The sequence below is a fragment of the Dreissena polymorpha genome, chromosome 13, assembly GCF_020536995.1.
Source record: "Dreissena polymorpha isolate Duluth1 chromosome 13, UMN_Dpol_1.0, whole genome shotgun sequence".
Classification (NCBI taxonomy): domain Eukaryota; kingdom Metazoa; phylum Mollusca; class Bivalvia; order Myida; family Dreissenidae; genus Dreissena; species Dreissena polymorpha.
The window spans coordinates 70,609,525-70,634,835 of record NC_068367.1 but is presented as its reverse complement, the minus strand read 5'-3'; the positions used below and the strand labels follow the sequence as shown (position 1 = coordinate 70,634,835).

At 36.3% G+C, this 25,311-nt stretch overlaps 1 protein-coding gene across 2 annotated transcripts in view; it reads left to right on the top strand.

Moving 5' to 3' along the window:
- The first annotated feature begins 5,928 nt into the window (after positions 1 to 5,928).
- LOC127854925 (RNA-binding protein 45-like) overlaps positions 5,929 to 25,311 on the top strand; it is a 32,135-nt gene continuing 12,752 nt past the window's right edge. Inside the window, exons 1-6 of one of the 2 annotated variants that reach the window (XM_052390031.1) lie at positions 5,929 to 6,131; positions 11,955 to 12,052; positions 13,414 to 13,539; positions 14,100 to 14,226; positions 20,185 to 20,391; positions 23,376 to 23,507. In XM_052390031.1, the coding sequence (XP_052245991.1) occupies positions 5,981 to 6,131; positions 11,955 to 12,052; positions 13,414 to 13,539; positions 14,100 to 14,226; positions 20,185 to 20,391; positions 23,376 to 23,507 (841 nt within the window). In that variant the 5' untranslated portion in view covers positions 5,929 to 5,980. The remainder of the gene's footprint in view (positions 6,132 to 11,954; positions 12,053 to 13,413; positions 13,540 to 14,099; positions 14,227 to 20,184; positions 20,392 to 23,375; positions 23,508 to 25,311) is intronic. The other variant, XM_052390032.1, reaches the window with a different exon arrangement.

The window sequence follows — 25,311 nt, the reverse complement described above, 5'->3', positions numbered from 1 at the left end:
AATAATAATCTAGAAACATGTTCTGATCATGTGTGACACTCATTATCAAGATGTAGGGCTGTGTAAAGGAGGAATTGATAGTGTTTGGAATTACATACCACATTCAACAGCTGATTCAAATACCGAACAATGGACTAATTTTGTCAAATATAAAAGATCTTTTTTACGGTGCATGTCCGATGACTTATAATAATTGGTTTTGTTTTTCTTTTGCAGTAATGAGCCTTCAAGTTGGAGCGAAGAGGCAGTCATACGACCCCTGTATGATGGATCAAGCTGCCGAGGTTTTGGGAGCGGAAGTATGTCTCTTTGTCAAGCCTCTAAAACCTATAATGTCCCGTAACAACATTGCATGATTGTCAAAAACAAGTTTAGAAGTACAAAATTGGCGTGAAAACGGTGTTGACACCTGTAGAGGAAACACAGTTGGAGCAATGGGCCCTTCCCATGTCTCTGATCGGTTATGGAAGAACCCAAAAGGAATTCGCACATGTGGTAATGCAAATAATTGAGGAGGATGGCAGGACGACCCCTTTTACGGACAACCGACCTGGCCGAAAGTGGATGGATGTTTTGTTTTTACCCGTCACCCATCTCTCAACTTGCGCACCTCTGTCCAGCTTGGAAAAGAGTGTGCTTTCGTAAACACAGAGAAAATTTTGAAATTGTTTGGTGATTTGGAACACTAAGTCTTGCGGTTATTGCAAGATCCTAGCAGAATTTATAATGCCGATGAAAGTGGAATATTGCTATGTCAGACAAACAATAAAAAGATAATTTGCACCTGCTGTCAATAAAGAGGGCAACAATGATAAGACACAAAAGGCAATAATAACAGCGGCAAGTGCGGTTGGACATTACATTCAAGCGATGATTATATTCCCTGGGCAGCGTTTTTCGTACAACCCATTACATGGATTTGAGGAGGCTGCAATGGGAAGATCTGAAACTGGAGGGATTGACTATGAGGTGTTCACATCTTGGCTTAAGGATGTGTATTAAGCTAGGATTTCGCCATGCAATACGATGAGTATGACGATCGACTGTTCACACTTGTGGAAAACATCAACGCGACATCTGACATCAACATTGCCTGGTTTGAATAGAGACTGGTTTTGCATTTTCGCCAAAATATTCGTATATATATCCGTCAGTCGCACAATTTACTTTTTTAGTGTAATGTTTCCTTGTTTAATTTGGATAAATAACAAAAATCTGATTGAGGTAATGGATTACAGTGTTCTTTGCATTCTCACCAATTGACAGTAAGTTTTGAAAATGAAAAGATCTACAAAAATGTAAAATAGTTCAAAATGTCTGGAGGTTTGGGTAAATTAAAATTCTATAGTAAACAAAGGCGTGAATAACTGTAAGGTATCAACATGAGTGTTAATATCCTTGTTATGTTGACGTATTTTAAAATAGCAATTTACCGAAACCTACTGATCTATTGCTCTATATATTACCTTTTTACCTAACTTGTTATTTTATCGAACTTACATGTAATCGTTTTAAATACGGAAATTTTTTCTAAGTTGGTATTTTTCAAACTGTGTCAATTAAATGGATTCATCGGGATTTCTTTTAAAAAGGTCATCGTGTTCAGAATTAGGAACACTCCTGTTCGGAATTACGATTATATGTTCGGAATTTGGGACAGTTGGATGTGCGTATGATTTGTAAATAATTTCTTTTTGGATAGACCATTATGGTTCTATATTGAACTAAAGTATATATGATATGCACATATCTACATAGTTGATTACTATCTCCTTTGACTGAAAGTGATCGTAATTCTGAACATTAGTGGCTTATGTGTTTAGAGATAGGTACACAAGCTCTACCATCTGCACAAGTCTGATGATAGCAACACAAGAATGCCCCACAGTCTGCACAGAGGCTTCAGATATTGAGGACACATTTAATTGGAAAAAACAACATGTTGGAGTGACAAACAATGATTTCAGGTGATCAAATTCTAAAAAAAAAGTAATGTCAAAGTAAAGTCGACCTGATTATATAAGCAGCTCAGCTAGTAGACCTGCAGCCTGCATTGCAAGGCGAGTTGCTTTTAGCAGAATCTAGCAAGAATGCTGTGAAACCTTCTCACATTATACAGCCTGGTGCGCGGAAACAGCTCATTTAGTTTATTATCTTCAAAAAGCACACATCATCAAATGCATGTGCAAATGAAATCATTTCCGTCTTTTCATGGCGCGAAAACCTGTGATATTTCAAAATACACATGATATTTAACATCTTGTTTACATGACAGTGAAACTTATGTCTATGAATAAATTGTTGGTGTACATTGTGTAACAATAAACACAAAACTGAAATTTTAAGAACACATACACAACCAAGTAAATAAAGCCACACAAAATGATGGGATTAATAAGACGTTCATTTAAATTTCTAGGCATTACAAGCTTCAGATTATTATTCAAGTCCATTGTTAGACCACATCTGGAATATGAGAGCAGTGTATGGAGTCCATCAAAAATTAAAGACATTGATAGCATTGAAAACGTTCAACGTAGAGCAACCAAAATATTACCAAAACTTAATGATATGTCATACGAGGAAAGACTTAAATTTATTATACTACCCACTTTGAAAGTTTGCAGACTACGGGGAGATATGATTGAAACATACAAGATCATTAATAAAATATATGACAAAAGAACAACAGCTAGATCTTTTACCCTGAACACAAACACAACTAGAAATGGCGCGGCAGAGGCCGACGCGTATCCTCACGCCGCATGTTTGACCCAGGGGCGCCGAAGGGTTGGTAATTGGGCCATGCATAGTTGAGATTGACCGTATTGCCATAAGAGAAGTTCAGTATCAATTAGAAGTGAATCGGTGTAAAAATGAAGAAGTTATAGTAAAAGGCAATTTTGGGTGGATGTGGCCTATGTGGGCGGGGCACCCCAGGGTTGGTAATGGGGCCATGAATAGTTGAGATTTACCGTATTGTCATAAGAGAAGTTCAGTATCAATTAGAAGTGAATCGGTGTAGAAATGAAGAAATTATAGTAAAAGGCAATTTGGGACGGGTGTAGCCTATGTGGGGGGCGCCCGACGATTTGTAATGGGGCCATGCGTAGTTGAGATTGACCGTATTGTCATAAGAGAAGTTCAGTATCAATTTGAAGTGAATCGGTATAGAAATGAAGAAATTATAGTAAAAGGCAATTTTGGGTGGGTGTGGTCTATGTGGGCGGGGCGCCCCAGGGTTGGTAATGGGGCCCTGCATAGTTGAGATTGACCGTATTGTCATAAGAGAAGTTCAGTATCATTTTGAAGTGAATCAGAGTAGAAATTAAGAAATGATAGTAAAAGGCAATTTTGGGTGGTTGTGGTCTATGTGGGCGGGGCGCCCCAGGGTTGGTAATGGGGTCATGCATAGTTGAGATTGACCGTATTGTCATAAGAGAAGTTCAATGTCAATTTGAAGTGAATCGGAGTAGAAATTAATGAAGAAATTATAGTAAAAGGCAATTTTTGGTGGATGTGGTCTATGTAGGCGGGGCGCACGAGGGTTGATAATAGGGTCATGGATAGTTGAGATTGACCGTATTGTCATAAGAGATGTTCAATATCAATTTGAAGTGAATCAGTGTAGAAATCTAGAAATTATAGTAAAAAGCAATTTTGTGTGGGCGTGGTCTATGTGGGCGGGGCGCCCCAGGGTTGGTAATGGGGCCATGCATAGTTGAGATTGACCGTATTGTCATAAGAGATGTTCAGTATCATTTTGCAGTAAATCGGTGTAGAAATAAAAAAGTTAATGTAAAATAACATTAAAAAGATGAGTGAAAATATCTGACCCGGCTCCATCTCAACCCCCATAACTTTTGACCCAGGGGTCAGATCAAAATTCCAAATAGTGCAGGGTCGCACATATGCTCATAGCTACCATGTGTGTAAGTTTCAAGGTTCTAGTGCTTATAGTGTAGGAGGAGATAGTGGCCAGGACGGACGGACAGACAGACAGACAGACGGACAGACGCCGGAGATAACCACAATAGAGGTCATCCACTGAAACTTTTAAAGCACAAATATGCACGTGGCATTCGCAAGAACTTTTTCTCTAGCCGCATTGAAAACATATGGAATAATCTGCCAAGTGCTGTCGTCACAGCCAATAATACGGATACATTCAAAAGACGCCTGGATAAACATTGGATCAACCACCCGATGATGTATGATTATAAATGTGACTATCATGTGATAATAACCGAAAGCAAAACACTGAGAAAATTAAATAGTGAGGACGAAGAAGAGGCCACTACCATGACTACAGAGGTTCCAAAGACCTGCGGTGGTAAACCACCTAAGGTTACCCAAGGTAATAAATAAATTTAAAACAAGAAATATCTTTAAAAGATATACGGCGTTGATGTTGTAATGTTTGCGACCAGTGAAAGGAGATGGAATGAAGCGACCATGTATTTTAATGAAGGTAATGAGTGATAATAAGATAATATATATAAATATATATATTTATGTATGAACAAATAAAACTGAAGAACAAGAAGAGGTGAAATTGTATGTTTTATTGTTAATAAGTATTGTAATGACTAGGTTTTCATAATTGAACGAGGAATACATTAGTTTCAATAGGAAAAAGAAAACATATTCGCAACTGAAAAAATATTAACATAATGTTGGAATGAAATAAAAGATAATGTGTTATAATGTGTACAGATGTTAGTAGAATGTAAACATAAAAGACTCAATATTGCAAGCATCATAGTGATATGATTTTTTTGCAGAAAAACAGACCTTTATATAAAAAATGAACGAAACAAAGTACAAAGAAACATATTTGCACTATTAAACGCAAATATGGATTATAATAAATCAAAAAAGATATTTTTCCAACACCTATATATTTCTTTAGTATCGCGGGCTATCGCCCCAAACCCCCACTTTGTCGATAGTGGTAAACAACTGCGTACCGGTAAAGTGCAATCTAGCCTGTTTTTGTAGTGTTTAGTGTGGCCGCTATGGCATGTAAACAATAGATTCTTTTAATTGTACAGACATGTGATTAATGCTATACAGCTTCGTAAACTAAGGAGAAACGTTTCGATGTAATTTTAAGAGAATGTTTTGTATCATGGCAGTTTTTAATTTATTGTTATTTAGATGTAATTTACAATATATTTATATTTCATTTTCAGTTCAAATGATATGCATCCAATGTTTTAGTCTGGGAACCAGACTACCAATGTTTACGGTGTTTTTTGTATTATTAGCCAATGAACAATTCGGGTTTATTCATTTAGGATCTATCATGATGAAGGTCATCTAAGGTCAAAAGTTACGTTAAACAGCTACACCGAAAAATAACACAGAGGAAGCGAAAATGCAAAAAATACGCTACACTACCTGTACTTTAGAGTTTAGTACACAATTAAAACATAGTGCATCTATGTCGTCTGTGTGAAGGTCACAATATACTAAAAGATTTCCTTAACAAATTCAATGTCAAACCAACAACTTCAACGAAAAATAAAGTGAAACTTTTGCGCGTAGACACCCTCATAACCATACCTTTTCTTATAGACTAGAACATTCCAAGCCGAATTGATTTAAACAATAAAAAGACAGGTCATCCAGTATGTAAGCAAGAACTCGACGCGAATCAACGGTCACAGTTCTCAGGCCATCTTTTTACCGGATTAACTCCAGTTGGTGAGAGTTTCCCGCCATCTGTCAAAGTCTCATGTAGTATCCAATCTAAAAGCAAAACACTGAATTTGTAGTATAAAATAATGTTTTCCCTACCACATGCACACAGAAATATTCAAAAATAACGTCATGGCAAGCGCCCATACAGAGAATTGTTTTTCAAATAAATGACGTTCCATTTTAGAGGGTATGAACACCAAAAGTATTTAGTATACTGTAACCTGAAAGAGTAACATTACCACGTGACCAACCGGAAGCTATCTTAGACTCAAAGATGTCGTCCAGAGACCACGTAGAAAACACGCGATTGTTTATTCTGTCTGGAAAAGGTGTTAAGGAAGACACCTTGAGAGAAAAATTTGAAGCGTATGGGAAGATTGTAGACTTGTGGATCGTGAAGGATAAGCGCACAAATGAGGATAAAGGTTTCCTATTTTCGCTCTGATTCTGATGCGGTGATACGCTTTATTACTTCCCGTGTAAATTATTCCCTTATTTAATAAGTTTGGCTTTTTATACAGTTTATACCATAGGGGGCTGTAACTGTGTTGGGATAGTTTAATAAAGTTAAACAATAACAACTTTCAGCACAAGGCACCAGTGATATTTTTACAAATTTTCTCATATGAGTCCTGGGACTCGATAACTTGCAAATCTATGAGTCCGCGAATGGAAAGAATGAGTCCAAATATTTAACAATTTATTATTATACTATCCCAACAAAGTTCCAGCCCCCTATGGTTTATACCCACAAATTGTTAATATGGTTATTAAATTGAATAAATATTCAGTGCCCCAGCTAGGTCTTAATTGAAGGGCGCCCCGCCCTGCCCCTCCGAAACTCCGCCCTGCCCTTCCTAGGGCCCCCCCTGCCCTTAAAAAAAAAAAAAAATATTTTTTTTTACATATCATTAATAATCTCTTATTACAATACATTGTAATTAATTTATTCCTCATTGTAGATATTATATTTGAACAGTCTTCGAATAAGCCTACAAGCCCGAAGCCCTAGTCAATTATTGGGCCGGTCGGTCCACAGGTGACGGGCGCGTGGCCAAGTCACTTTAACACTATCAATTTGTCATAAAGCAACATTTTTTATCATATTGGACCAAAAAAAATAATTTCTGATATTTTATATATGAACAAGGTAGGTATCTCTTGACACAGGAAAATCACCTTCATCAACATTTTATTCAATTTATTGCCTAAATGGCGGTCGATTTTCGTAAACTATGTACCATTTTGTTGGGAAAAGGTTGCCTCGTGACGAAATATGAGCACATACTGCTACTTGCTGACATAAATTACAAGAAAAACTTATCGAACTTGTAAAAATGCTAGGTCCTTCACCTGTGGGTCGGTCGATCCTAAATGCTTATAAAATAGCCCTACCGGTCCATTAAATATTTGAGCGTTATATCAATAACCTGATTTATACTTGTTTTTAAGGGGAATGATTAAATTCGCTATTTAAATGCCTAAAATGACATTATTCGTTTGAAAGAATTGCATGAACACATGCGGCCGCCATTTTTTAAAACTGTTGTGTAAACATCAGGGTATGTTGCTATTTAAAGTTATGATGACGCCAAATTTAGATGAGATTATTCAAACTGCCCATGCGTAGATCATGTTCGCGCATCGGTCACTTCTTAATGTTTTAAAATCATGACCAATCTAGAAGCGTATTTAGTTTTAGTAGCGTTTTTCGAAAATGTATTTATAATTCATGAAAAATGGACGAAGTTATTTTTCAATAAAAATAAAAGAGTCTGTAAGGGATATTGTAGGCATTGGGTTAAAAACAAATTGATCCTTATTACAATTAGATTTCCATGTGTTTTAATAAATTATTCTTGCGCATTAGAAGATGTTTTTTTCAACTAATTATTAATAATTGTAGTACTTTCGGTTATTCTGTAATCTCGTTCTGCTACGTGACCTACTTTGCTACTTATAATCTGTTTACGAATATACAATACTTTTCACGGTTGACACATCAGGGATTTCAATAGATTGTAAAAACCAGGAGTCAATGACCCCTGGACTGAAATTTTGAGGAGTCAAATTGAAAAATGCTGGGGTCAATTTCGAAGCGCGTTTATTGTGTTTTTGTCTGTATTATTCAGGTTTTTTTGATAAACATATGCTCTAAGAGTAACACAATATCTTAAAATGTTAAACTGCTTTATTAAATAACAATACCATGATACATAACACAACATTTTTTAATGGTACACAAAGATAATGACAAAACATAAATCAGGGCTTTTTTTCCTTCTTTTGGACCCGCCGAAAAACGGCCCTTTCCCCTCGGATTTTATTTTCCCCTCAGCAGGTAAATTTTCCCCCAGACTTTTTTTTCCCCTAAAAAAAAAAAAAAAATTTTGTTAACTCTAAATACATAAGTTAACCTGATCCAGTGTAGAAAATACAACATATTGCATAATTAAATTATCTGTTGCCTTGAATTTGTTTTAAAAACAGCAAAATAAGTGAAATTGATTATTTAAGACTTTCCTTATTTTCCCCAAAATCCGGCGTTTCGCGTGTTTTTTTTCCCCCAAAATCCGGCATTTCGTGCGATTTCTTTTCCCCTCAAAAAAGGCCAGGCCCTTTCCCCAAAGTCAGATAAAAACCCCTGTAAATAATATGTGCGAACAATATTCACATTAAGTTTTTCATTTCACAACTTTTATTATTTCTATCACTATACTATGTTTATTTGTAAAAACAATAAATGCTCATTAATATCTACTTCATCATAACACATCTTAGTCTTTTAACACATTTAAGTAATTTAAGATATATGGTAGCACCTTTTCATCACATATTTATCGTCATTATATTATCATCATCCCTATGATAGCTCAGGGCTTGCACTAAGCAGCGTACGGCCGTATATTACGCCCGATAATTGTTTCCATACGCCGATAAAAAAAACCATGACGTCCACTTTACTTCCTTAAAATTGGTCATACGCCAAAAATAGCAACCCGTGACGTAAGCTGTCAATTAAAATAACACTTCAATCAACACTGCTTTCTGCCGACTCAATGTGTTTTGCACACGTCTCGATCAGTCTAAGTGATTAGCAAGTTTATTGTGTGTTGTTTATCTAACGGTTACACAATTTACCCCCCCCACGGATCGCAAATTGACCGTGACAAAGCAGTCGCTTAAAATTGGTTGCTTTAACAACACACTCGTGCCTCTGCGCGTGCCATATGTTGTCTAATGACTAGGAGAAAATTGCTGGTTTTGGGCAGACTGCACGGTAAAAGAAAGACGGCAAAAATAATTAAAGAAAAACAAAATTGATCAAAGTTTTATTAATTACATACATTCACTACCGTATTAGGTCCCGCGAGTTTTCTCAGTTTGTTAATCCACCGATAATTACGAGTAATAACCATCTTATATAAACTGGAATCACAGTTCATTTTCTATACTAACAAGTCATTAAACTAGTCAGAAACATTCAGAAAACACATTTCCTGGATTAGCTATAAATTATCCGAGTAGAATTAAATTGCTATGTCATGACCTTCGACATTGCAAATGGCTGACCTATTGTAAAATTCAACCCGCGTTAAGTTCAAAGCTGGCGATTCAAATTACAAGTAATGTTGGTTCAATAATGGAGAAAACATTAAATGGATTTAACAAATATTTGATAAGGTCTGTTAAACCAGATAACAACAAGGAAAGTTTGGATTATTAAAGTTAAACTGGTAAGGCATTTATTAAGTGTACATATTTCGGACATATATAGTATTCGGATAAACAGTAATTGATACAGATATACTAGATGCTCCATCATGACCATTCATTAAGATTGTGTTTTGTTGCAAATGCAGTCATAGGGACGAGGATAATAAAATGACAATAAATATGTGATGAAAATGTGCAACGGCACATATCTCAAATTACTTAAATGTGTTGAATGACTTAAATGTGTTATGATTACGTAGATTTTAATGAGAATTTATTGTTTTTACAAATGAACATAGTAAAATGATAGAAATAATAAAATTTTTGAAATTAACATGTTTTCAAGTCGATATTGTTTGCACAAACTTCTCCCTATTTTTAAAGCCTAGGGTAGTCTCGGCCTTGTTGTAAGATATATCTAGTTACTTTCACAGATGTACAGTGACCCAAAATAGATGGGAAGAGTTTGTGATCATTTACGCAGTTGACATTCCGTTAACATCAACATTAAAGTTGTTTGGACTTCCAACATTTTTGAGTGGGACTTCCATTAGTAAAGGGCAGGAAGTCAGGACTTCCAAAATTTATTTCTTAGTGCAAGCCCTGGATAGCTTTTGTAACAAAACACAATCTAAATGCATGGAACATCTAGTATATCTATTACTGTTTATCGGAATACTATACATGTCCAAAATATTTATGCCCCCCTTCGAAGAAGGGTGGGTATATTGCTTTGCTCATGTCGGTCGGTCGGTCTGTCGGTCGGTCAGTCCACCAGGTGGTTGTCATACGATAACTCAAGAACGCTTGGGCCTAGGATCATGAAACTTCATATGTACATTGATCATGACTCGCAGATGACCCCTATTGATTTTGAGGTCACTAGGTCAAAGGTCAAGGTAACGGTGACTCGAAATAGTAAAGCGGTTTTTTGAATGATAATTCAAGAATGCATACGCGGCCAACAGGGCACACTCTGAACAATATTACTGAAGCAACTGGTCTGTAATCCTAAATCTATAATTATCAGTCCAATGAAACATCATCCTTTTAGTAAAATACAGTGGATCAGTAAAAATATTATCAGAATATGAGATTTTGTGTATATTTTGTATATTAAATATTGTGTTAATGTTTAATTTTGTTGATTAATATAAATATAAGCAGGACAGGGGAGGTAATACACTACAGGGGAAACAAATGCAATTAGTTTAAATTTATTGTTACAGATTTGCCTCCCTTGTAATATATTTAAATTTTACCAAATGTAAGGCTAACTGCATTTTTGTAATGCAAACTACTACTACTACTACAACTACCACCTGCTGCTGCTGCTGCTACTACTACTACTACTACTACTTCTACTACTACTACTACTACTACTACTACTACTACTACTACTACTACTACTACTACTACTACTTCTACTACTACTACTTCTACTACTACTACTACTACTTCTACTACTACTATTTCTTCTGCTACCACCACCACCACCTACTACTACTACTACTCTATTACTGTTACTACTACTACTACTACTACTACTACTACTACTACTACTCTACTACTACTACTACTACTACTACTACTACTAACTACTACTACTACTACTTCTACTACTACTCTACTACTACTACTACTACTACTACTACTACTACTACTATTTCTTCTGCTACCACCACCACCACCATTGACAGTGACAAAAAACGTATTCACACAATGGCTGCTACTACAACTTATAGCCCATATAGGGGGGCATGCATGTTTTACAAACAGCCCTTGTTACACATAAGAATGCCTTACCTGTAGTAGTTTAAATTTAATAATCCAAATTTTTATTCTTGTTTTCTGGTTTAACAAACCTTATCAAATGTTTGTTAAGACAGTGTTGTTTTTTCACCATTTTGGGAATGTGAATGGGGCCGATTACAGAACCCGATATTGAATGAAAAAACAACACTGATAAGATTTTATCATTAAGACGGCCAGATACTACGGATTCACATGCCATTATGTTTTCCTTCTTTACACATATTGTAGTGCTCAAGCTTTTAATTCTGCAGTAAAATAAGCATGTTAATTCAAGCATTAATATAATATAATATATCTAGGATCTGGCACGAGTTGTCATGTCATCCCATTTTATTAAACGAGTTCAGGAATTTTGTTAGTAAGCTTACTAACAAATTTGCTGGACGAGTTTAATAAAATTTGGTATGACATGACAACGAGTGTCGGATCTTTTTTATCACATGCTTTTAAATAAGCCAATTAAATAAATATTTATGCAAACATAATGATAAATCCCGCATGTTGTTTACATTTTGTGACGTCATTTGACGTTGCAACGTCATTTCAGCAAAATAACAAAATGCGATTGGTCAATCAAACGAAAATAAGCCTATGAAAACGCTTAAAAAGTATATTACACATGTGTAAGATAAAAATATTCGTAATGGTTATATTATATGGGAAACGGGGTATGGCATGTGATAAAATTATTATATATAATGTTCATTGCTTTACAGGTGTTGTGTACATTACATACTCCAAATGCTCCGAAGCAGCGCTGGCCTTGGAGGAAATGAATGGCAAGATACTGGAAGGCAATCCCAGACCTCTCAAGGTAAACATAAGGCACTTTCTCAGAAAATTGGGCTTAATGCATGTGTGTTAAGTTTCGCCCAAGGTGTGCTTGTGCAGGCTAATAAGAGACATTTTCTGCTTTAATGGAAAAAAATTGAATTCAGATTTCTTCTGAACGAATATTGAATTTAGGGGACAAGTATTGTCCTTGTTGCAAGCATTAAGCCCAGTTTTTCGCATACCAAATAGTTACATGCACATTGAGTATATGAAAATGAGTTCATCTGCATACAGTTAAGTCAAAAATATTTAATTGTTCCTGTCATTAGATATAAGCAGTTTGCCCTCATAAGATCAACTGGAAAGATATTTTAATAAATGAAAGATACATTAAGGATATATTTTGTTGGCTTGCCATAAATTATTTTTCTGAGTAATACAAGTTTGGAAAATAAATGAGTTCATGTTTGTGGGAGTGAAAATATGTACATATCAGTGTTGTTTTTGTCCACCATTTTGGGAATGGGGCCGGGTTCTTTTTTGTTTGGGAAGAAACGTAAAGTTTTTACTAACAGGGCTTTTCATCAGGAAATTGGGAAGAGGCCCTAGCCTTTCAAATTGGGAATTTCATGCGCGATAACTGCTCATTTTGGGAAGACCGTGTTTTAAAAAGTTTTTGAAACGGGGTCTTTTTCATTGTGCAGAAGTATTAAAAGACACATTGTGGTGCATTCTTAATCATATTAAAGCTCATTGCTTTCAATTTGGGAGATGCCCAATCTGTCTATTAAAAAACAAAAATTGACCTTATTATGCCCCCCTTCGAAGAAGAGGGTGAATATTGTTCTGCACATGTCGGTCGGTCCGTCCACCAGATGGTTTCTGGATGATATCTCAAGAACGCTTAGGCCTAGGATCATGAAACTTCATTGGTACATTGATCATGACTGGCAGATGACCCCTATTAATTTTCAGGTCACTAGGTCAAAGGTCAAGGTCACAGTGACAAAAAACGTATTCACACAATGGCTGCAACTACAACTGACAGCCCATATGGGGGGCATGCATGTTTTACAAACAGCCCTTGTTTTCAATAGGGAATATAAGTTATATAAGGGAGAAAAGCCCTGACTAAAATATGCAGGCTGGTAAGGAGCTAAGCTGGCCGCAGATGGTATAAGACCCAATTTGGACTGACATGACTCAAACTTCCTGACTTCTAATCTAATAAGTTGAACAAAAATTTAGCGGACAAAGATACCACAGTTTCACGTGACAAGAAGGATTGTATAGACATGCAACCAACTGTCAAAGAATTTTATTAAAGAAAACTTCAAAAACTTAGTTTAGATATTGTTGCTCAGAAATATTGTATTGATACCTCCAACATATCTCTTGCAGGTGATCATGGCCAATGACAAGCGAGACGGGTCGGTGCGTGACCCCAGGGAGGAAGAGAAGCTGACACGTCTGTTTGTCATCATCCCGAAATCCTTCACAGAGGATGATCTCACAAATGAGTTTTCGGTACATCTAGACTCTGGACACGATTGATTCCTTTCAATGAAAGTGAAAGTTTGGGGCCCCTTTTTCGGCAACCCATTCTTAGACTTTAGAATAAATGATAGACTCAGACCCAATAAAAGTTTGTAAGGGTTTGCGAATATTCAAATCTTTTTCAAAACCAAGCTGGAACACTGTTAAACTTTGCCTATGAATTTGACACATTTCACTTAATCCAAAAGGCTATTTGCTGATCTCATTTTTGTGCCCACATGAATTCTGTGACATCCAGTCAGAAAACAGGGTCAAGGACAAGGACACTGGTGCCCACAAGGGTCATTTAATGAGCTGTGTTCTGTATGAACCCCCCTAAATGCATGTGCCTAAAGCCTTATCCCAGCTAAGCCTGTGTATACTGCACAGGCTAATCAGGGACAACACTTACCACCTTTACTCGATTTTTTGTTTAGAAGAGATTTTAAAACATGTTTACATCAAAGCGGAAAGTGTTGTCCGTGATAAGCCTGTGCAGTCTTGGATGACGCTTTACGCACATTCATAAATATGTATTTTTGTGCCCACAGAAATTCGGAGAAGTCCAGTCAGTGAACGTACTCAAGGACAAGGAAACGGGCGCCCATAAGGGCTTCGGCTTTGTTCGCTTCAACCGGCCCTATCATGCAGCGTTAGCCATGGAGAACTGTGACAGATGTAAGTGCCAGCTTCATCTTTACTTGGGCTTTATGCTTGTGCGTAACTGTTATTGCACACTTGGCACAGGCTAATCTTTAAAGTTCAATTGTGAATATTACCTTAATTACTCTATGTTTTCGGACACTTAAAAATAATTTTTTTAAATCGTGTCCGAAAACTTAGATACGAAAAAATTCACAAAATACAGGTGTCCGAAAACCTAAGAGTTGAAAATTGAAGTGTCTGAAAATAGCGCCAATTGTATCAACGACTACCGGTAATAGCACTTGCTTGTAAAATACCATGCCATATAGTATACATTACATTTATATATGTTTGCACTGCATTTAAAATAATTTTAAATGCTTAATTTATTTGACAAAGTTACTGCAAGGTTGTACTTTGACCAACAAGTTCAAAGATGAGCATGTGATGTACCGACAAGGGTTTTTTTTACTAAGAAAGTGACGCCGATATTCGGCATCTTCCCCTACCAGAATTTTTTCACCTCAAAATACAATATCCCCTCTAAGAATATCATTTTTCCCAAAAATATAATATTTTCCCCTCAAAGATATTGTATACTATATCCAGTTTGTACCACCATCTTGCTCTCTCTCCCGACGAACACACAAAACTGGGAACCCCAGTAATTCTAAATATAGCAATTAAATACGTCATGGAAATTTTATCCGCGCAACTGACCGCAATAATCACCTGACTATTTCACTGGATTCGGGTCTTGCGCAAGCAGGGTATTTCGTCAATTAATTACTGGAAACCAGTCGAATTTTCATCCGGGTTATAAAAGAGTCAAAAAGTAAACGTGAAAACAGAAAAGATGTCTCACAATTGGCGTTCATACATGAAAAAATAAAACGTTCAGACTCAGCAAATACTAAACCCATAGACACCTTTTTTAAGAACGATTCATCAAAAAACTGAAATATCAAAATTGACATCGTCCCCCGGCCCCAGTACAGAAAAACAGTTGAAAACATTTCCCATACTGTGAAACCATTATTAATCGTCAGACATTAATTTTCATAAGTTTCGTCAGTCGACCGATCGGCGAATTTAAGATCCTAACGAACAATCATGCTCTATGTTCAGGGTTGGCATATTGACCGGTCAATTGAGTATTGACCGGGCCGGCGGTCAATACCCGGTTAAAACCGGTCAATACTGGTCATTACTGGTCAATACTGGTCGATTGAAAATTGTAGCATTTAAACATTACAAAGGAGCCATGTTATATTAAATCAATAATTATTCTGTAATTGATAAACTTTTTTCTGAGTTATTTATTGTAAAAAAATCTTTAAAGCTGTAAAAAGTTACTTCTTTATTATTTATGGAAACAGCCTCAAATACATAAGGACTAAGGCAATATCTTTATCTCAGTGTATCACATCTGTTACTAAAGTATTATTACTATTGTAGGTACCATTTCACTTAACTATTGATATATCTATATGATAAGCAGATGGACAAACAGAACTCTTGTGTATTCTAGGGTTATAAATCTAGCCTCTTAGGTGGTAATAAAATGCATGCAGTGTTATGTCTCTGATATTGACAATTAAGCAAATCTGCCCTTAGGCTATTTCATATCACTCACACAAGAAGATTACATTGTACTTGCTATTAATTTAATAGTTACTTCTAACTTGTTTCCTTTCTGTATTTAGAGGTGTTTTTTCCCTTTCATATTAAAAAGTTCAATTGGTATTCAAATGAATAAACAATCAAAGTTCTTGATTTTGCCAATAAATAATGATTTCCAATTGTGGGTCTACTCTTCTTTTCAATTGTTTTTTTCTTTTAATAATTATTTCTTATTATGTTTTTTATTCTTATATCAATAAAAATTAAAGTTTTGTACACTATTTTGTTAAAAAGTATTTAAAGAAATCAATGCAAAAATACATGACAAGTAAGGATTGTGTCAAAAAGGTGCCATTTAAGGCCCTATTATCAGTTTTGGCTGCCCCAACCTGTATAGGTGAGAAGACTGTTAGAAGACTGTGGGGACAGGGGGGTATGAGGAACAACTCATACACAGTAATTGACAGGTTCTTGTTGAATCAAGCACAGAATTATATGAGCATCATAATTCATTAGAATTCGAAAAAAAAATTAATCAACCAGAAAAATCAAATTGACCAACTTTGACTTATTTGCAAAATTTTGAGAGATTGGCCTAAAAATTGCATGAACAGGTATAAAATAGTGGGTATTAATAGCTTAAGACATTATTGGCAACATGTCTGTTTAATTTATATTATCAATATTGTTTAATTAGGCATGGAATATAAATTAAAATTGGGGGTAAAGTTCAATCGACCAGTATTGACCAGTAATGACCACTTCGGGAGTATTGACCGGGGCGGTTTTAACCGGTAAAAACCTCCGGTTAAAACCGGGGGCGGACGATTGGTGCCAACCCTGTCTATGTTTGAACAAAAACAAACACTGAGTTGAACAATATTTTAAAACTTTGCCGTAGACATGAGGCATTAAATTCCAACATAATCCATGCACACATTCACTGCTGTTTGGTAATCAAGATTAATCCGGTTTTGACACAAAGGGATGTAGATTACACAAGGTAATTAACTGACACGTTACACTTCTTTAAAACGCGTGTGCAGTACAGCGGTATCGAATGCGTTGACTTCGTTTATGTAGAATGGTAATGAATTAGCGCTAACTGTTTATAACTTTATTACCCATTAGGTGCATTGTGTTTTTCAGGGGTGTTGCATATTAGCCATCACGCAGCGAATGCCGATGAAAGACAATAAACCAAATGAAAAGATGACGCTGTGTGATCAACATGCGTATTTATCACAAATTAATAAAGAATATTTTAATTGCTGTTTGTTTGTTTGCGTTTAACCACACTTATTACTATTTTAAATGAATAAATTTATTTATTTTTTAATTATTGACATTATTGATTTATATACCGGTAGTTTACTTTTTAAGAACAAACACACACATAGAGTTTATAATTTTAATGTTGATATCAGAATAAAAAAGCATTTTATTTGAAAAAAACACTTAACAAACTGGAACCTCTTTCGTATAACACAAACAGTTTTAAAACGGTATTGACAGCATTTTAATAAAAATCATACCAACTAGAATTACGATTGTTATCAGTATGGCAATTATAATAATAGAAAAAGACTAATGGGCAATTGGCTTCGTTGTTACAAACACTCGTTAACGGTTATTCGATCCCACTTGTCCGCTTATCATAACAATGAACGTGTGAATGGCATACATTAAGAGGGTCCATTACTGTCCCTTGATAACAAAAGACTAGTTAATTGGCATGTGACAAACAGGCCCCACCTCCTGCTGTGATTCTCAAGTGTGTTCCCGCATTCGTACGATTTTTCGCAACTGCGATTGATCGCGAATATGTATTACACACAAATCGGATATTGACTGACGCATTTTTTTTAATTTAAAATCAGAAATCGGCTAATTTAAGTGCTGAAGAAATCGTCATTTTTATAAAAATGACGAAATTTTGTGCTGTCGAAAATAAATGGTTTCACAGTAATTAGATCTACCCCTGCAACTTTATTTTCCAAGCCAGACAAAATGCAACCTAAGCGTGATAGTCGTTGTTTCAATTCTCAAGTATACGAATCCCGATACCCATGGCTATGTCACAGTCAAACTTAACATGGATTTATGTGTAAATATTGCGAGATATTTGGATCCAGTAGTGACCCAAACATTTCCTATGTCACAACTGGTGCTGTATTAGGGGACTTTAAACCCACAATAATAGTGACAGAGACATGCCTCTGTAGATTAGTTACAGACATTGAAATAAACCATTTATATTTTTTACCCCAAATATGTCTTTCCCGCTCTATTTTCTCCTTTTACCCAGCGGTCCAGCCTCTTTCCCTTTTTAACCAGGTTTTCCGAAGGAAAAAACTGGTTATTAGATTGGCGAATGCGGGCGGGCTGGCTGGCTGGCTGGCGGGCGGGCGGAACAAGCTTGTCCGGGCCATAACTTTGTCGTTCATTGTGAGATTTTAAAATCATTTGGCACATTTGTTAACCATCATTAGACGGTGTGTCGCGCGAAAAAATTACGTCAATATCTCCAAGGTCAAGGTCACACTTTGAGTTCAAAGGTAAAAAATAGCCATAAATGAGCTTGTCTGGGCTATAACTATGTCATTCATTATGAGATTTTAAAATCATTTGGCACATTTGTTCACCATCATGGGACGGTGTGTCGCACGAAAGAATCACGTCAATATCTCCAATGTCAAGGTCGCCACGACTAAAAATAGATTTATTTTAAAACAAACTTACAAAGGGGGTTAATTTTGTCTGTTCATTTCAAAAGTTCAGTTTGAGTTGTCTCCCTTTATCAGATTTTTTTTCACAATGAAAACCTGGTTTTGTGACAATTTTGTCCCTTGTTCTAGAATTAACCCCTGATGTATGAACCTGTAATAAACGCAATAAAAAAGCAAACTATGAATTCTTTGTTTGTTCATTTCCGATAGTTGTTGTCTAACATCTTCCACTGTTCTTAAAACAATATGGTGCATCACACTTTGAAGCGTTGAGTATTTGTCACAGTTCTTTTACTGAGAAGGGGTAGTACCAGTGCGGTAGATAATTGAAATATTAATTGATACTACCCCTGGTAATTGTCATAGCGCTTATGCTATCGGGCGAAACCATTGTTTAATACCGGTTTACAAGTTTATTTACCAATAACGCAAATGTAATGGTCCGTTGCCCTCAGGCATGCACCTGCCATGTTTTATGATGTTAATCTGGTTGTAAAACCCCATGATTGAAGTGTCATTAGATATCGAATAAAGGACAAAATTTGGTAAAATAGCACTGTAAAATATATTGACGGAAAACTTAGTGACATTAATAATGGACGAAAACTCGTCTGTCCGAAAATTAAGAGTCACGAAAAATAATTATTTTTGATAAAAAAGGGGTGTCCGAAAACATAGAGTAGATCTAATTACGGTAATTGAAAACATAAATTTAATTTAATAATATCTGCTTATATGCATTTGAAAACCCTTAAAGAAAAGACAAAGTGAAATAGGTATTTTAAATATTTTAGATAATTTAAATATTATATTCACTTCATATTTTCTCAATATTCAAATTTAATTTATTTGTTGTTTTAAATAAGAAGTAACAGATGTGCATACTTTTCATCATGTGATTTTAGCATATCCACATTTCACTGTATGTTCTTCTAGTGAATGATTGTGTTAATGAAGTAAAAAAACATCTATAGTCAATACTTGCCAGATTTTGTAAAAAAAAGTAAAATCGCAATTATATAACTGTATTATTTGACATGAAATTTATTTTAAAAATGTATGTATCCAAATATGAACAAGATAAGGTTTATTTTTTTTATGCTACACATTTTTTGTTGAATATGAATGATCAGTTTTTAATTGGATATACCACAATTTGGATATCTAAAAATCACGGACAGCTCAAAATCTCATAGCAACTTTCAGATAAACATATTGTAACAAATCTTAAAAAGTGTTGTCTAGAAATAGATTTATAATGTCATTTAACAATTTTTCTTTTTTCAAATGTGGGTCGTTATATAGCCCCATTCCTAAAGGAAACAAGTATTTATTTAACCCTTAAGGGATCTACAAATTTCCAATTGAATGTTTCCAGCAAAGGATTATTTTTTTTAATAAATCTTAATTAAAATTAATCTCCCATCCAGTCCTATAAGTTGTGCCTTAGTTAACATAAGATTGAAAACATGTTAATTATCAATTTTAACGAATCTGAAATTTAAAAAACTAAAGATATAATTTTCGAAGTTATTTAAAAAAGACGCTTTTTGTCCCAATCCAAGGGAACCAACCGCATTCCCTAAATAGTAAAAAAAGAACCAACACTGTTTAAAAGCATATACATTTTTTTCAATAGCATTCAAGCCAAAATTTGCTGAGCCAAAGAAGACCCAGGAAGCACCAGACATGTATGACCGTGAGTCCCTGAGTCGCCGGGGTGGGGGCGGTCGGTACGAGGGGCGTGATGAACGATATGAGGGCCGTGGTGACAGGAGGGGTGGAGCACCGGGGTCATATCCATTTGGGGACAGGGGCCGGGATCAGGACTTTGATCGGGAACGCGGTAGGCATTCTTATTGATCATGGAGGCGTGTTCTGGGAAAGCTGGGACTAAATGCATGTGCATAAAGTGTTGTCCTTGATTGGCCAGTGTGGACTCCAAAGAGGACACATCAGCTTGTATGTAATTATTTGTTTTTTATGAAGTCACTCGTAAAGGAAAATCCAGTTGTTTGGAAACACATTCTGATCAGAGACGACTCTTTAGGCACATGAATTGAGCTCAGTTGTCCTTGAAAGAGGCTCAACTGTAACCAGTATGGTTTTAGAGACCTAGACTTTGATTGGGAAAGTGGTAGGCGCATGCAGTTATTAAAATAAGCATACAGGCTTGAAATGTGTTCTTGATTGCACCTCTCATAAACTTTTTATGTCCCCCACTATAGTATTGGGGGACATATTGTTTTTGCCCTGTCTGTCTGTTGGTCCGTTGGTCTGTTGGTCTGTTTGCGCCAACTTTAACATTTTGTAATAACTTTTGCTATATTGAAGGTATCAACTTCATATTTTGCATGCATATGTATCTCATGAAGCTGCACATCTTGAGTGGTGAAAGGTCAAGGTCATCCTTCAAGGTCAGAGGTCAAATATATGTGGCCAAAATCGCTCATTTTATGAATACTTTTGCAATATTGAAGATAGCAACTTGATATTTGGCATGCATGTGTATCTCATGGAGCTGCACATTTTGAGTGGTGAAAGGTCAAGGTCATCCTTCAAGGTCAGAGGTCATATATATGTGGCCCAAATTGCTTATTTTATAAATACTTTTGCAATATTGAAGATAGCAACTTGATATTTGGCATGTATGTGCATCTCATGGAGCTGCACATTTTGAGTGGTGAAAGGTCAAGGTCAGAGGTCAAATATATGTGGCCCAAATCGCTTATTTTATGAATTCTTTTGCAATATTGAAGATAGCAAATTGAGATTTGGCTTGCATGTGTATCTCATGGAGCTGCACATTTTGAGTGGTGAAAGGTCAAGGTCATCCTTCACAAGGTCAAGGTCATCCTTCAAGGTCAAACATCATATAGGGGGACATTGTGTTTCACAAACGCATCTTGTTTAATCATTGTTAACCAGGTTTTCCGAAGGAAAAAACTGGTTATTAGATTGGCGAATGCGGGCGGGCTGGCTGGCTGGCTGGCTGGCGGGCGGGCTGGCGGAACAAGCTTGTCCGGGCCATAACTTTGTCATTCATTGTGAGATTTTAAAATCATTTGGCACATTTGTTAACCATCATTAGCCGGTGTGTCGCGCGAAAAAATTACGTCAATATCTCAAAGGTCAAGGTCACACTTTGAGTTCAAAGGTAAAAAATAGCCATAAATGAGCTTGTCTGGGCTATAACTATGTCATTCATTATGAAATTTTAAAATCATTTGGCACATTTGTTCACCATCATGGGACGGTGTGTCGCACGAAAGAATCACGTCAATATCTCCAATGTCAAGGTCGCCACGACTAAAAATAGATTTATTTTAAAACAAACTTACAAAGGGGGTTAATTTTGTTTGTTCATTTCAAAAGTTCAGTTTGAGTTGTCTCCCTTTATCAGATTTTTTTCACAATGAAAACCTGGTTTTGTGACAATTTTGTCCCTTGTTTTTATTATGCTTCCCCAAAATTTATTTCACTGCCAAGAGGAAATGTGCATATTATCAGCGGGTTCTGATCGGATGATTTTTCACAGAGTAATGGCCCTTTGAAATTTTCTATAAACAAAATTCTTGTCCCCCCAACTACTGTGCACTCAAGACATTTCCTTTTATCTGAATATATTGTGCAATATTGTGACAAAAAAAACCTTTGGGGAGCATCACCTGTCTCCGACGGTTTCTTGTTTGTAAAGTGGTGGTCTTAACTCAGCCCCATTTTAAATCAGGAAGGGTACATTTTTGTCCCAAATGACTGCCTCAAATTTCTCAATTGAATGTGTCCCCATTTTTTTATATCCCCCAGTTTGGGGGACATATTGTTTTTGCCCTGTCTGTTTCTTGGTTGGTTTGTTTGTGTCATACTTTCACATTGGCCATAACTTTTGCAATATTGAAGATAGCAACTTGATATTTGGCATGCATGTGCATCTAATGGAGCTGCACATTTTAAGTGGTGAAAGATCAAGGTTATCCTTCAAGGTAAAAGGTCAAATATATGGGGTCGGGACATAGTGTTTCACAAACACATCTTGTTTTTATATATTTAGTTATAAGTTGTAACACCCTTTAAATTACTCTATATAGCTCCATAAGTTTTACATAGTATATATATTATAGAATAGTTTTATTCTCAATTTTAAAGTATTTGTTAGCGAGTTTCCAAACATTTTTCCTATTTTGTGGAGATGCAGATAACAATAATGGTTAAATACCATTTATGTTGATCGGAAAGTAGATTTACATAGTGACGGATTATTTTCTTAATCCAAAGTGTATTCATAACAATTTTCTTGCTTCCAATAGACTGATCCCAGATTTCGCTTGAGTTAAGAAAAACCCACAAATCCCTCAGTACAAACAACGCTGGTCCATTATATCAACACATTGAAAGGATTATAAAGGGTCAGCTGTATTTGTACCAGCAGATAAGTGGGGTTTTCCAAGAAGTTGCTTTTCCGGGGTCCATATATTATTAGCTCAGCTGTTTTAGGAGAAAACCCGAGGTATTGACATAGCCAGCTTGTCGTGTCTGTGTCGGTCGTCATTTCGTCTGCCGTGCTAAAACCTTAACATTTTGTTAAGGTTTTGAACATAGGCTCTAAAATCAAAGTGCTTCAACCTACAACTTTGAAACTTCATATGTAGCTGCACCTCGATGAGTTCTACATGCCACACCCATTTTTGGGTCACTAGGTCAAAGGTCAAGGTCACTGTGACCTCTAAAAAAAAAATCTGACAAGCTTTCATTTATTCAATACTGCACCTGCATCTGAGCATTGCGCTGTTATGCAGTGCTCTTGTTGAAAAGACTATTCTTATCCCACAGGATTAAAGAGAAGTCGAGATGACTTCTATGACAGAGATGCACGGGAGAGACGCAACAGCAACCACCGTGAGGACTACATCGCAGACGATGGCAGGTCACGTTACAGCGCCCCAGTGTCACTCATCGAGCCAAGTAGGTCATTACAAAGGTTTAAAGTTCGGTTTATGGTTTGATATTGATAACATGTTGAAATCTTCAGCTGCATTTTGAAATAACCCCCTGATCACTGGGATATACGTAGTCTGTTAACACTGGGCGCAGTATGCAGCTACTGCATGCAGGCTTATATCCCTCACAGGTACAGCTACTGCATGCAGGCCTATTTCCCTCACAGGTACAGCTACTGCATTCAGGCTTATTTCCCTCACAGGTACAGCTACTGCATGCAGGCTTATTTCCCTCACAGGTACAGCTACTGCATGCAGGCCTATTTCCCTCACAGGTACAGCTACTGCATGCAGGCTTATTTCCCTCACAGGTACAGCTACTGCATGCAGGCCTATTTCCCTCACAGGTACAGCTACTGCATGCAGGCTTATTTCCCTCACAGGTACAGCTACTGCATGCAGGCTTATTTCCCTCACAGGTACAGCTACTGCATGCAGGCTTATTTCCCTCATAGGTACAGCTACTGCATTCAGGCTTATTTCCCTCACAGGTACCCATTTTTACAACTCGGTAGAAAAGAGCAAGCTAGGGCTTAATTTTTTTGCTCTGAAAAATCTAGTGCTCAGGCCCCGTGTTCACAAAACAATTTTGCAATCGAAAATCTATTTAAACTGACATCGATTTTCATTTTTGCCTATCAACTACAATGATGGAAATCCATTTTCAATGACAAGCAAAATCGATTTTCGATTGCAAAAAGTTTTGTGAACACGGGGCCTGAGCAGGATTCACCACTTGTAAAGAGTATAGAAATATAGAATACATGGTTGGTGTTGAGATGGAGAAAGTTTATCCCTTGAGGCTTAGAAGAAAAAAATAAAGCTCGCCCTATTTTCTTTTTCCGGCAAAACCAAATAAACTTTTTCCATCGGGACCAACCATATATTAGATGTACAGTCCAACCTGCCCGAGCGACCGCCTGTTAATAGCGACCAACAGTCAATAACGACCACACTGATTTCCTCCCGAACGATTTCACTATATATTGAACCTGCGAATAAAGCCCACCTTTGAACAAAGACCAACGACCACCCTTTTACATTCCCAAATCTCCATTTTGATAGCTTACAACGACCACTGCAATCATAAAAATCAACGATTTAGCAACTTTCAAAAAACAAAATGGCCGCCAGGACGCTGCGTAGTCATGTGATACACATCTTACCAGTGGACTCGTCGGTCGCTATGGAGATATTGGCAAGTGACAGTTTATTGCACTCGATAGCAGTTGTTTGTTTATTTAACATGCATTGCTAATTGGTAGTCGCCTGCTTGTTTTATGCATTTGACAGTTTGTCAAAAGTGTAAAAATTTGCCTTTGTATTAATGTGACTCGCGATTAATGTACTTATTGCCAAAAATATCGAAGACAAATTTTGGGCTTTCATAAACTCATTAAGGAAATTAACAGTTTCATATCATTTACGATGTCTATTAAAGACAAACATTTTGATAGTCATTCTCTTCTTACATTTCTCCGTAATAAGACGTTCATAGATTATAGAAAAGTAAATTGTCAGTTCAAGTTAAACATCATGGCTTCCACTCAAATTCAGAGCATTTTAAAACGTAAACATGAGATTATGGACGAATTCGAGGAGAACGTAAACTGTGAAAGTAAACGCCCTAAGCGTGATTCGGAATTCGCGTCAGTGAATGACTTAGTGCATAAGTGGTTTGTTGACGCATGTACATGTACGTTTACATGTATGTCAATAGTTATGTATACAGTATATGATAAATTAAATAAATAATAAAACATAGGGAA